The 12,243-nt window shown below is 51.6% G+C and overlaps 1 protein-coding gene across 9 annotated transcripts in view; it reads left to right on the top strand.

The window, feature by feature from the left end:
- The first annotated feature begins 776 nt into the window (after nucleotides 1-776).
- The window catches only part of AFAP1L2 (actin filament associated protein 1 like 2), a 98,528-nt gene continuing 87,061 nt past the window's right edge, over nucleotides 777-12,243 (top strand). For 5 of the 9 annotated variants that reach the window (XM_032608255.1, XM_032608261.1, XM_032608253.1 and 2 more), the window contains exon 1: nucleotides 801-851. In XM_032608255.1, coding sequence (XP_032464146.1) covers nucleotides 836-851 — 16 coding nt within the window. In that variant the 5' untranslated portion in view covers nucleotides 801-835. Of the gene's footprint in view, nucleotides 852-875; nucleotides 948-12,243 lie in introns of those variants that run through there. The other 4 variants (XM_032608251.1, XM_032608258.1, XM_032608257.1 and 1 more) reach the window with 4 other exon arrangements.

Genomic DNA, 12,243 nt, shown 5'->3' with positions numbered 1-12,243 from the left:
TGGACCTTGGTGGCAGCGGTGGTGCAGGGTGCAGTTAGAGCCACGATTGAGCTCCCTATGGAAGAGATGGTACCCCTCCAGGGCGGTTGGCGCTGCGCCAGCCCAGAAACCCGGCGCCCCCCCCCCCATTCATCTAGGCGGCTCTAGAAATCCTAGTCTTTCTCAGAAGAGCCTGGCACAACGCGCCCAGGGAACCTGGGCTGGGGTAAAAGACAGCAAGTAGATGTGTGTGCCATCGGCTGCCCAGAGAGACTGCGAGAGGGTGGGAGCGATTCCCGAAGAACTGGGGGCGGGCTCAGTTGACCCCAGCGCTCTCCCCACGTCTCCCCTCGAGAAATGCCAAAGGCGAAAGGGCGCGGGCCCGGGGGTCGAGCGGGGGGCGCTCTAGGCACCTATCTGCCTTCTGACTGAGCTCTCAGTCTCCCGCTCTCGGCAGTGGGTTCGCAGCCCGGCGGCTGGAAGAACGGCTCTCGTAGGCCCGCCCCTCCCCGGGGCCTCCCCCAGGGTTTGGGCACGTCTCGGTCTCCCTCCCGCCATCCCGGGGCCGGGACGTGAAGCAGCTGCCAAGCGGCCGCGGCCGCGGGAGTGGGGCCTGGGGCGCGCACGGACTTGAGCGCTGAAGGTCCGCCCAGGCCGGCCGCAGAGTTCCTCTGCGGGGCCGGCGCGCCGGGAGGGGACCGGGTCCGAGTGCCCTGGGCGCGCCAGGCGCGCCAGGAGGTCCCGCCGCGAGCGTGACCTCACGGGGAGGGGCCAGCGCGGCAGCCCTGGGCGCGGAGCCGAGCGCAGAGAGCGCAGCGCCGGAGCCGAGCCGCGAGGAGCGCACGCCGCGGCCCAGATGGAGCGGTTCAAAGGTGAGGACGCGGGTCCCGGGCCGGCGCGCCCCCAACACCTACTCGCCCCGCGCCACGCCGGAAAGCAAGGCCGGGCATAGCGAGAGGCGTCACCAGGTGCGCCTCGCGTCCCGCCGGGGCTCAGGTGAGCCAGGCCGGCTGCCCCAGCCCAGCCCGGATCTGGGCCGAAGACCCGGGCCACAGCGGCGCCGCGGGCTGGTAGAGCGGACTCCTAGGTGGCGGCTGCGGCCCGGGAGCTTTGATCCTCCCAGGCGCGGAGGGCCGGGGTCGGCGTGGCGAGGCTTCTCACCTGTTGGAGGACCCGGGGTGCGCTTGGAGACCCACCCTCTAAGCCCCGGTCGCCCCGGAAAGATGGAGCGAGGCCGAGGAGTTCCCGAGTGAGGTCGGAACAGTGCGGGGCTGCTTGGGTGGCAAAGGGGCAGGTAGTTGGGGTTTCTCGAGCGGGCGCCAGCCGGAGTGGAGGGCTTCCTGCAAACCCGGAGAAAGCCTGCGAGGGGATGCGCTTGGGCGTAAGTTGGGGGTGGGCGCGCAGCTTTCTTCCGGGCTTGGTCGGGCCATCCCAGTCGTTCAGCTGCCCCGGTAAACTGTCTCTCTCCGAGCCCTTCTCCGCTGCTTTACCCCCAAGCAAGAGCGAGGTGCAGGGATTGGCGGCAGAGCGGGGTGCCCGGCAGGTGGAGCGCGTCTCAGCCCAAGGGCTTAGCTCGTAATCAGCTGGGCAAGTTTTGGGGTTGGCCTGGGCCGGGGATCTCGGCCAAACCCTGGTGTGCTGGTTGTGCCCGACTCGCTCCCGTGCTTAGAGCGCCGCGGCTGGAGTCTAGAAGCCTCGGATTGCACATCGTTTGGAAAAGGAGGTTGAAGAGCTGCCCCTTAAGCATGACGCTGCGGGGACCCCCCCGGACCCCTCCGCCAACTCCTTTCCTTTGGGAAAGCTTCTTGCACTTTCTCGTCCTGGACTCGTCTCTGCCAAACCTGCAAAAGGAAATACTGTTTCTATATTTATTTCCCCCCTGGGAGAGAGTAATAAAGGAGGCCGCTCAGATTCCCAAGGAATCTCACTCCAGTGGTTTCTCATTTCTGAACTGACAAACTTTTAGGGCTCAGCTTTGGTCCCCTAAACTAGTTGTATCTTTTGATTTTTCTTTTTTTTTTTCCTTATTTGGGTCACCTGGTTACAGGTGAGGGTGAAAGAACTAAATCTTGGGCAGGGCTTCACATGTAAAGGAAGGGTCTTTGCCAGGAGCACAGAAGCCAGCTGGGGAGACCGAGTTAAATTAGTTGACAACCTTTCTTTTTTCGTTTTCTGTGAACCCTCCCTGGAGCCTCTCTCACATTTCTAAGCGGGTGGCTTTTTGTCTCAGATTCTGCTGAGATCACATCAGCTTTGTGCCTGAACGCGTGCTTCGGTCGTCTTAGAACCCTTGAGGAAGCCACAGGCCCTCTCCTTCTAAAATTGTAATTTGCTGCTCCCCACCCGGCTGGGGCCCCTCCGCCCTTTGGGAGGGACCCGGGAGGGACCCTCCCAGGGAATTCGAGACTTGAGTCGCCTCCCTGAGGGCCACTTCCAGCTCAGAGTCTGCCCTTCCTGAATTGTGTTAGCTGCTGATTTAAGGTCCTGGTTGTAAGCTACATTATCAAATCAGTATATTAATCCTTCTGAGTTAGGGCAAATGATAACATTTTGTGTCGTCTTTCCAAATGCCCAGTTATTATCAGAAGGTTTTTGTATTAATAGCTTTTGACTTGGCCCTTAACCTGAGAAAGTCTTCTTATCTTTTCCTCTTGGGGGTTTAACATCCTCCCACCCTCAAAGATCTCTGAGAGGTTTTCGCCAACTGAAGGAAATTTAGTTTCCCGTTCAGAGTGTTTATGTTTCTGGTAACACATGTATCTGCCTCCTCATTTTGCAGTAAATCAAGCACAGCGAGTGATAAGCGAATACATCTGAGAATTATCTGGACTGCAGAGGCTAATCCAGCTCATCTTTTAGTGTTTGACTATGGAGAAAAATCTCCAGGTTTCACTGGTGAATGCTACTAATATGTTTACTAGACCTTTAAGCCAAGGAATTTGGGGATCCCCCGCTTCACCAGGGATGTAGAATTCCCCGTTCACTGGAGAAGCTGAGTTGTGCTTTGAACAGTCATTGACTGAAAAGTTGATCTGTGCAAAACTAAGCATGTTGGACCCAATCTTCCATTAACCAGTGCAACTCTTACTAGTATCTGTAGTCTCTTGCTTGTCAGAGAGTGAGGGATGTTTTTTTTTTTTTGGTAAGATTGAATAATTATGGAATGACTAGGTATGGTGGTTTTAACAACAAAATTAAATGGAAGAGCAAGGTATACTTGGGCTCTCAGAACATAGGTAAAAATTGTAAAGAATTGTTTGTGACGCTTTTAAATTTGTTATTTAAATGTCTCCTTCTGTGTTTCTAAGTTCCCAGTTTTGAGCTCTCTCTCCTCACAAATAGGTTGAATGCCTCATCACCATCTCCAGATTCTCAAAATGTTTTCTCTCATTTGTAAATCTCACAGATCAGTCCACGTAGGAGAAACTGTTTTCCACGTTCCCCAGCCTACATGTCACATATTGTGCATCTCCAAAACCAGCCTATCATTCTTAGGCTCTGGGCTGACTTTCCATTGTCCTGTAAGAGGTAAAGAGACGTCTGGAGGTAAAGACTGGAATATCACCCTGTGTGTAATGCAGAAACATTTCCAGGCTTTCTCCTCATCCCTTCTAAGCCATTCTGGAGACAGCCATGATTCTCTTAAGCAAAAACAAGGTGGTGGTGGAGGCAGTAGGTGAGGGTGTCTTCCCCAGAGAGGTGGAGCTTTTATTAAGAGTTGTCCTAGAAAGTGATGGTAGAATTGCTGTGTCTTGTACGTGAATCTCTTTGGTGTTGTCTTAGCTGTGCTAAGCCCTGTGGGGTACGTTGAGACCGTTCCCATCCTTGGGTGTTTACATATTTATGAATCTCATAAGGGCATCCTTGTATCACTGCATAAGCCCACTGGCTGAATTCACACCATGTAGTCAAGGATTCTGGTTCCTACTGCTCTTCCAGCTGGTGAGTGTGTCCAGGGCCAAATGTGACTGACCTACTGTCTGTGGTATTGCACTTGGAAGTCCATGCCAAAGCTTCCTGAAATTGTGTCACACTTGGATACAAACATGCAAGGTTGAGATAGTCACTTTAATTTGGATCACAGTAATTGGTTGAAAGTGTATCATTCTTTTCCTGTATTCTTTGGTTTCTGAATCATATCACCTGATTTTCGGGAGAGGGCACTTGGTTCTAGGGTACTGGAAGGTAGAGATGAGCTGTGAAGAGTCAAGCCAGTAAAAATACTTGAAAGCTTATGTGGGAATCCTGAGATCTGTGGTCAGGGAAGGTCCAAAAAAGGAAAACTAATTAAAAGAGATAAACAGATTGATAATATTCATTTCACCTTCAGAAGAATCATCTGAATGTGTTGTTTTTCCATGTCTAGGAGCTCAGATTTTCCCAGTTGAAGTTCTACTTAAAGCAGAGGGTCTTAACTTTAGACACATGTGGGAAACATCCAGGGAGCTTTAAAAAATATGGATGCATAGACCCCACCCAAGACATTCTGATTTAATTGGTCTAAGGGTTCGGCTTAAGCGTGTTTTTTAGGTGATTCTAGTGTGTAGCCAACAATGAGAACCATTGAAAAAAGATAATTATATAACACTTTCCTCACCTGGAAAACTAAGGGCGCGTGTGGAGTGAGACGGATACCCCCTCCATACTCCCATGATGTGGTTTAACCAAATCTTGTGATACCTACAGAAATCTAATGTAATTCACCTGAAGCTGTTATGGGCTTTAAAAGGCTGTGGGGAAGCTGCTGAAAAACAGTCTCCAGTGTGATGCTTCAGAATCCGAAGCTCAGGGTTTGCTCATGGTTGTACTTGACCCCAAGCCCTCCTGACTTTGAAGCTCTTTGTGTGGGAGCCCTTGATGCCTTGGCAATGAAATGGTCTGAAACAAATACTGAGAGGTCACCTTTGGTGCTGAAAGGCCAGGAGGGGTGGGGGAATTCTGCTCTCGGCCCTTCCCCTCTTCTGAAGGGGCGGGAGCTCTGGGAACTGGGCTGGTTCCAAGGACCATTAAAGGGCCGGGAGGGGCCGAGGAGCTTCAAAGCTAAGGAAGCTGTGCCAGTTTTCTTCCAAATCCCTTTAATGATGGGAAATGTTTCTCTAAAGACTTCTGTCATCCAGAGAAGGGAGACTTTCCCCAAGCCAAGGGAGGATGGCACGTCTGCCCAGAACCCAGGCTGAAATGGAAGGGAGAACAGTCAGGGTGCGAGGAAGAGGCAGCAGCTTGGGAACCGGGAGTCCCAAGGGATCTGCTTGATCAGGCGAGATGCTGAGCTGTCCAGGCCTCAGTTTCCCCTTCTAGAAAACACCCCCCAGTGTTTGGCCATCAGGTTTTCCGAGCACTCTTCAATGCTACTTGCTCTGTGGTTGCTGAGGAATCTCTGGAGGGAGGATATGTCTTGAGGAGGGGAGGAAAATGAGGGAGGGAATGTGGGCAGCCCAGCAAACTCCAGTTTAGGACTGTGATTCTTATAAATAAAACCAATTTCCTGTTGAGAGTGGAGAAAGGCAGCTTTGGTGGGAAAGAGAATGCCATCGGACATGTGAGGAATTTGTTTCTCAAGGACCTTTGTGTGAACGTGTCTCCAAAGCCTGGAGCCACTCTCTGAAATGCAGGATTATTCGCTTCCATTTGAGAGACAGATCCGCTGAGGCCGAAAGAGCTTAAGCAACAGCTCAGCAAGTCACAACCAAGATAAGAGATCCCTGAGAAGTGAGTTTCTAAAGGGCAGATTCCTGTTCTAATAACAGCAAGGGCTTATTTAGAAAGAAGTTCTAGGAGCAGTTTTCAGGTTCATTCCTTATCAGCGTCCTTTTAGCCAGGAAGGGATTAGCCACTCAGTGAAACTCTCCTCCGTCTTCAGGACCTGGCCCACATGCCTCCTCTTCCATGAAGCCTCCCCTGAGTTGTTCTGTGTTCCCTCACTATGTTAGGTGTAGCACATCGTTAAGTGCTCAAAAACTGTTTGTTGAATTAAAGTCACATTGTCTTATCATTATATGCCTCTGTGTCTGTCTCCCCTGAAGCCCCTTCAAGACAGGGGTATCTCTCTCCTCCAAGGATCCCTCCCCCTCAGCCCCTAGTGCACATAGTGCGTGCCTGAGACAAGACGGGGGAATGAAGGAAGGAAGGAATTGCAGGCAACAGGAGTGCCTCCTCTCTCAGGTTCCGGCCCTCAGGAGCAGCCCTGGGTCACAAAGGGAAATGAGGCATGCTCGCAAAGCCAGATTCCAGAAGTGGAGATGCAAGCCAGCAGTGGCCACCCTTGGCTTTCCCGACTTGAGCCTTGTTTCTGTCTGTTCCAGCACAGGGGTGTTGCTGTCTGGTGGTACAGAGAAGGATGCTGCAGGTTTCTGCTTGTGAGTATGAGCCCGCCTGTGCCCTCTGCAGAAGCTCACCTGGCCTCCAGGGCTCCCGAGGGCACAGACTTGGCTCTGCCCATGCTCTGGACCGATGGCTGAGGGATCTCGTGGAGCTGGGCGCCAGCCTGGGCACTCCGGGGCTCAGGGTTCTAATCTGACCTTTGCCACTAACTCGCTGTGCGACCTTGGGCAAGTCAATTAATCTCTCTGGGCCTTGTCTCCTCACCTGTACGAGTGAGGATAATGATTACTAACTGCTGCTTGATGGAATAATTGTTAAGAGCTTCTGTGCTGTACTTGTAAGGGGCAACGTTGTATTAATTCAGGGGAGCAAACACCCTGAAACCTCGGTGATGTCGTCCTGGCCCCACCAGTTCCTGCCTTCTTGGGGGTTGGGTGGTTCCTCACCGTTAATTTGAGCACCAGCTGTGCCCATCACATGCTTTGCGAAGCTGTTGGGAGCTCTGAGCGGGGATGTTCGGCCTGTTCCCAGGCAGCCTAGCTTCTCAGAGCATCTGTGTAATCCCCTTGAGGTCAGCTGGAAAGGAGCTGGGCAAGGAACTTCTTTGCTGTCTCAGTAAGTTTATATAGGAGAGACCCTTAAATTCTAACTAGAACTTCAAGCTCTTTACTAATTTTCTGTCACTTGGCTCTCCCCTTCTCCCTAGTTGGTCTTAAAACAAACTAACGAAAAACTCCATTGAGAGGGAGTAGGGAGGACGTGTAGAAGATGTAGGAGCCTGCGTTACCCTGGGCGTCGTGCTGCACTGGTGCAAAGCCAGATGAGCCCAGCGTATTTTCACGTCCCGTCTCTCCGTGGGCCTTAAATTGCAGGGAGGAGCAGGGAGGGGCACCGACAGCAACAGAAGCCCTGCTCTGTTGTTTCCTAAACAGACCCCTGAGTTCTCCTCTCACTTCCTTGAACCCCTCCCAGGGATATCAAAGACAGCAGCAGGCCTGTTGAGTGTGGTGAGCTGTGCCCCAGCAAATTGGCCTTCTGCTCCTGATTACATGGAGGAAGGATGGTTAGCTGTTAGCTCTGAGAGAGCAGCCCGCTTCTCCCAGAAGGAATCTGAGCGGGGCCATGTGCATTCCTGCCGGTGGAGGTGTCTTTCCCAAGGAGGGTGACCAGCTGTCCCAGTTCGCCTGGGACTTTCCTGGTTTTGCCACTGAAAGTGCCGAGTCTCAGGAAATCCCTTAGTCCCGGGCCGACCCGAGATGGTGGGCCGCCTTGTTCCCAGGCCTCAGCTTTATTAAAAGGCTCTAAATCGAACATGTGGTTGCTCCGTAGCAAAGACGAACTAGAGCCAGTTATTTTGTCTCTTTGACAAGAAAGCAGAAGCCCAAAGCTTAAAAACTAGCCGTTTGCAACTAACCACGAAGGACATCCACCAGTCATCCTAGGGGAGAGAAGCCAGACTTGAAAAGTCTGCAGTCACACTGCATGATTCCACTTATGTGACTTTCTGGAAAAGGCAAAACTGTCGGAAAGGGAAACAGGTCAGTAGCTACCAGGGGCTGGGACAAGGGGTTCACCACAAAGGAGCAGGAGGGAAATTTCTAGAATGATACAAATCTTCATTTTTTTTTGCATCTTTATAGTGGTGGTGGTTACACAGTTCTAGAGCTGTACGGTCAACAGGGAAGCGTTTTTGGTTTTTTCTTTCTTTGTGTAAATTATACCTCCAGAAAGCTGACTTTAAAACAAACACTAGCCATTTGTGACACTGTGGTATAAGATGAAGAATCGATCAAGCATGTGGTTGGCCATCACAGGTTGTAAATAGCATCTGAGGTCTTGGTGTGGTCATGCCTGCAGCCATCTGGAGGGGCGGCAGAAGACAGTGAAGAATTTTGGTGCAAAACAAAATGACTGTGGGACGGTATGCTAAACGCGAGAGACTTATCTGTGAGGCACAGACAGGGTGATGGTGGAAGCTCTCCCTCTATTTAGAGAAAAGGAAAAGCAGGTCTCCTAAAACCCAGGCAGCAGATGTGCCCAGGAGGGTCATGGAATATTGAAGCATTAGCTCTGGGTTCCCACCCTGGGAACTCTTCTGCTACACACACATGGATCTAATGTATTGACTTTGGCAGGCTTTATGCTGCAAGGTTTGTCTTTTTTTTGTTTTGTTTTGTTTTTTTTCACCAGCGAAGTTATTGAATTGGAATTGAGTCTGTACCATAATTATTTCCTGGCTGACCTCTTGATTTTGGCAATCCTGCATGTGTGTGCTAGCTAGGATTGATTTTGAGGGGGGGAGGAGGCATGATTTAGCAAAATAATGCACCTATTCCCGTGTGAGGTGAGGGATCAGCCCTTTTGTTTCCAGGCAGGGAAAAGCCTTGTGATGCCCTTGCTCACCAGTCCAGGAGACGGGATGCAGAATCCCCCGTGAATGAGGAAGTATCATTCTGGTGGTCCTAATGGAATCTGAAGAGCTTAGTGGTTCCCATTTCCCAGAAACTCAAACCCTAAGTCGAACTGGCCTGTTCTTCAGGTGAACTGTGTTTGGCTCTACGACCCGGGTAGCCGACTGTGTGTCTTCTCGTCTTCATTAAGTACAGTGGGTTGGAAGGCTGCAGAACTTCCATCCCTGAGGACCATATGGGCCCAGATAACTTTCAGTCATGAATTACACAGGAGAATTTCACACATGCAACTCTTCTTAATCATAAATGTGTCCAGGACACTGGCTACCCACAGAGGCAGGTCCGTTCTACCTGTTCTTGGGGTATCCAGGAAGAATTGTTGAATAATAGCAGAATAATGATAGAATAATTGCAGTCCTTAGTCCCAATTTTCTCAACTGTGTTGGGGGACAGTGGTGGAGGGTGGGGTAGAGGCAGGGAATATTTTTTGTGCATATTTGCAGTGAATCTTCCCTGATGCAGGGTCAGGCCTGGCTTGTGGAGGGTCCACCTTGAAAGGACCAGGTTTGGGGCAGCCCAAGGACCCACTTCTAGGTTGAGTACAAACAGTACTAGTTCGAATTCTAGTTTGAGGGCTGCAGAGGAGAAGCTGGGAGTGCATGGGTGGGGAAATTCCAGATACTTCCTTCCCCAGACTGCAAACGATTACCACCATCTCCCCAGGCTACCCTGGCCTACTGGCATTTTTGGGGGGTTCTGAGGGCTGTCAGCCTTCCTCTTAGACCAACAAGTGGGAATCCTGCCATTTCCTTCCATCCTCCACCCCCCTTTTTCTTCTCTCCCAGTTTTCACACAAGAGGATTTATTCATGTTAACTATATTCAAGTCCCCAGAAGGGGGGAGAAGAAAGCTTGTGTTGAATGAGCTTATTGTTTGGGGATTTCACTGACTTATTTAATACCCACAATCCTAGAACATATTGAGCTGATTTACTAAAATTCAAACACGGGCCTTTGGGAAGGAACTCCGAGGGTGCTGGGTGTCCCTGATATCAGGGCTGGGACTTACTGGGTGGCAGGTTTGCTGGGGGCATCTTATCTTCATCTTCATGCTCTTGGGTCTCCTTGGGGGAAAATACTCTCATTTACAATCCCAGACTTCTTATGAGCCTGAGAGGGTCACCACCCTACTGCCCTTTGCATCATCAGGCCTTTTGTGGCATCCCCTTCTAGCACTTTCTTTGAAGAAGTGAAGATGGACACCACCACTAGGTACTTCCATTAACAGAGGCCCCTTGTGGCTTCTGCTGGGCAGCTTCTTGCACAAGGGGAAGGAAGTAAAGGATGGTGATGTGGCAGAGCTTGGACAGAGGCAGCAAGTACCAGACAACCTCACACCTATTGCTCGAGTGCCTGATGCAGTGCGGCTGGTCCATGACAGTCATGGCAGAGCTGGATACGTGTCTTTTAGCCTGATTTGGAGATGGGGTCTCTGTGGATGGTATTTCTGGAGTTGTGGCTGAGGGTCATGGTGTGTTTGACGGTCCGGTGCCATTGTCTAGTGTGTGGTGACAGTTCCAGGTGTCTGAAGCCCTTGAGGCTCTCCTGAGAGAGCCACTGCCGGCAGCCTGAGCTGGGGTGAGACTCAGTAATGTCCCAGGTGCCCTGAAACTTAGACTGTGGCAAAGCAGGTCAGGTTGATGACAAAACCAGCTCCGGCAAGTGTGAGTGTGTGTTAGGTGCTGCAAGACCCCCCCCCGGGCACACACAGGCTCACACCTGCTTCTGTACATTCAAAGTCCTCTCTCTCTTATTTTTCTCCCTCCCCCACCCTTGCTCTCTTCCTTCATTCCTTTATTCTCTTCCTTTTGACTTTCTCACACTTTCTCACTTCTTTTTTTCTTTCTTTCTTTCTGTCAATTCTGTTCAGGTCTCCTGTATTTTTAGAAAAAGGATCTTCCCCAGGAACCTAAGGTCAGAAAGACCCAGAAAGAGAGAGCCTCCCCTTGCCTCCAGGTCTCTGCTCTTATTTCTAGCAGCCAAGGCTAGAACTCCAGGCTTCCCCAGGAGGAGCTGATGACCTCAGAGGCAGGGTGGGAAATGGGGCATGCTCCCAGCCCAACGAGGAGCATCTCATTCCTTCCTGGAAGAGGAGGCCTGGGTGAAGTCTGTTCGGTGCAGCCCCTGCTGCTTCATGAGGCCCTAGAAAGTGTCACTCCACACCGCCTGCTGCAAAGACGGTCACCTTCCCCAGCCCTCATGGTCCAAGTCACTTGCTAACCATGAAAGCTTGCCAGCCATCCCACCTGACCTAGGGCGGGTTAATGTGACTAGTCACAAAGACTGGGATGCCCAGCAGAGTTCTTGCCCTCTCTCTGCTGGTCCTTAAACAGCCCTGTGACCTGCTCACCTCCAAGGAGTGGAAGAAGTAGTCTCAGCCCTGGGTGGAGCCCCTTCCACTGCCATCCCAAGCTCCCTGGAAATGAGCATCAGAGGAAGGCCTGGCATCTGTGCAGGGGGAGCTTGAGAACATCGCCACAGTTTGGATAAACGTTCCAAACATGAAGGCTCAACATTGACTAAAATAATTTTTTCCCATTGACCTCCTGGCTTCCCCGTGGGCAAGTGTCCATCTCCCGCCCATCTGATGCTGGTTTGGTGCATGTCATTGTAAACAGTTCAGGCTGGGGGCAAATCTCCGAGAGTTATGGGATCCAGGTGTCGCTCCTGGCTCGCCACGCACTGGTTCCCTTGAGAGTGGGAAAGGTCATTTTGTTCTCCAAGGGAGAATTTAGTCTGTTGCTTTTGAGATCAAATCCTTTGGAAGCATGACTGTCTCCCGTGCCCCTACCCCCCAGGTCTCCACTCACGACTGAAAGAGACTGGGGGAGGGGGCTTTAATTCATGAGTGAGTGGGGTTTTTGCTTCTCTGACCCCCAGGTAAGGGCCCCGAGTGCTCTCAGGTCTTCAGGGAGGCATCGACGCGATGCCGTTGACTGAGGAGCAGACAGAGAAGCCTGCCTTCTCTGTGTGAGACTGTGGAGCCCACTCACCAGGGCAAGTTTCAGGTCAGTTTTAGCATCGTTTCTCAAGTACAGCTGGATGCCTGACGCGGGCATGGCAGCTGGCAGGTGGGAGCCTCTTGTCCTAAGCAGGAAGCCTCTAAAGTGTGTAGGCAGCTTTGGGCCTTTGTTACCTCCCTGGCCCTAGCAATAGACTTGGAGGTCATCTCAGAGCGAAAGTGGTTGCAGGGAGTGTTTGAAAATGCCTTTGGACAGTTGGGGGACATGGTGGGCGCCGATGTCGGGGGTCTGGATTCCCCCCTCTTTGCATCCTTGCAGCCCTTAACATACCTAGCGGGTGGGGCCCCAGTGAAGGGGAAAGAAGCTGATAAACTTATTCACTTCACAGACATTAGGCATGATTGGGACTGTGTGTGTGTGTGTGTGTGTGTGTGTGTGTGTGTGTGTGTGTGTGTGTGTGTGTGTCTTGGAGAAGATGTCAGCGACAATCAGCCCCATTTTCTTGAGCTA

Source organism: Phocoena sinus, chromosome 16 (assembly GCF_008692025.1).
Source record: "Phocoena sinus isolate mPhoSin1 chromosome 16, mPhoSin1.pri, whole genome shotgun sequence".
Lineage (NCBI taxonomy): Eukaryota > Metazoa > Chordata > Mammalia > Artiodactyla > Phocoenidae > Phocoena > Phocoena sinus.
The sequence above is the reverse complement of the archived record's forward strand: the minus strand, read 5'-3'. Positions and strand labels throughout refer to the sequence as shown.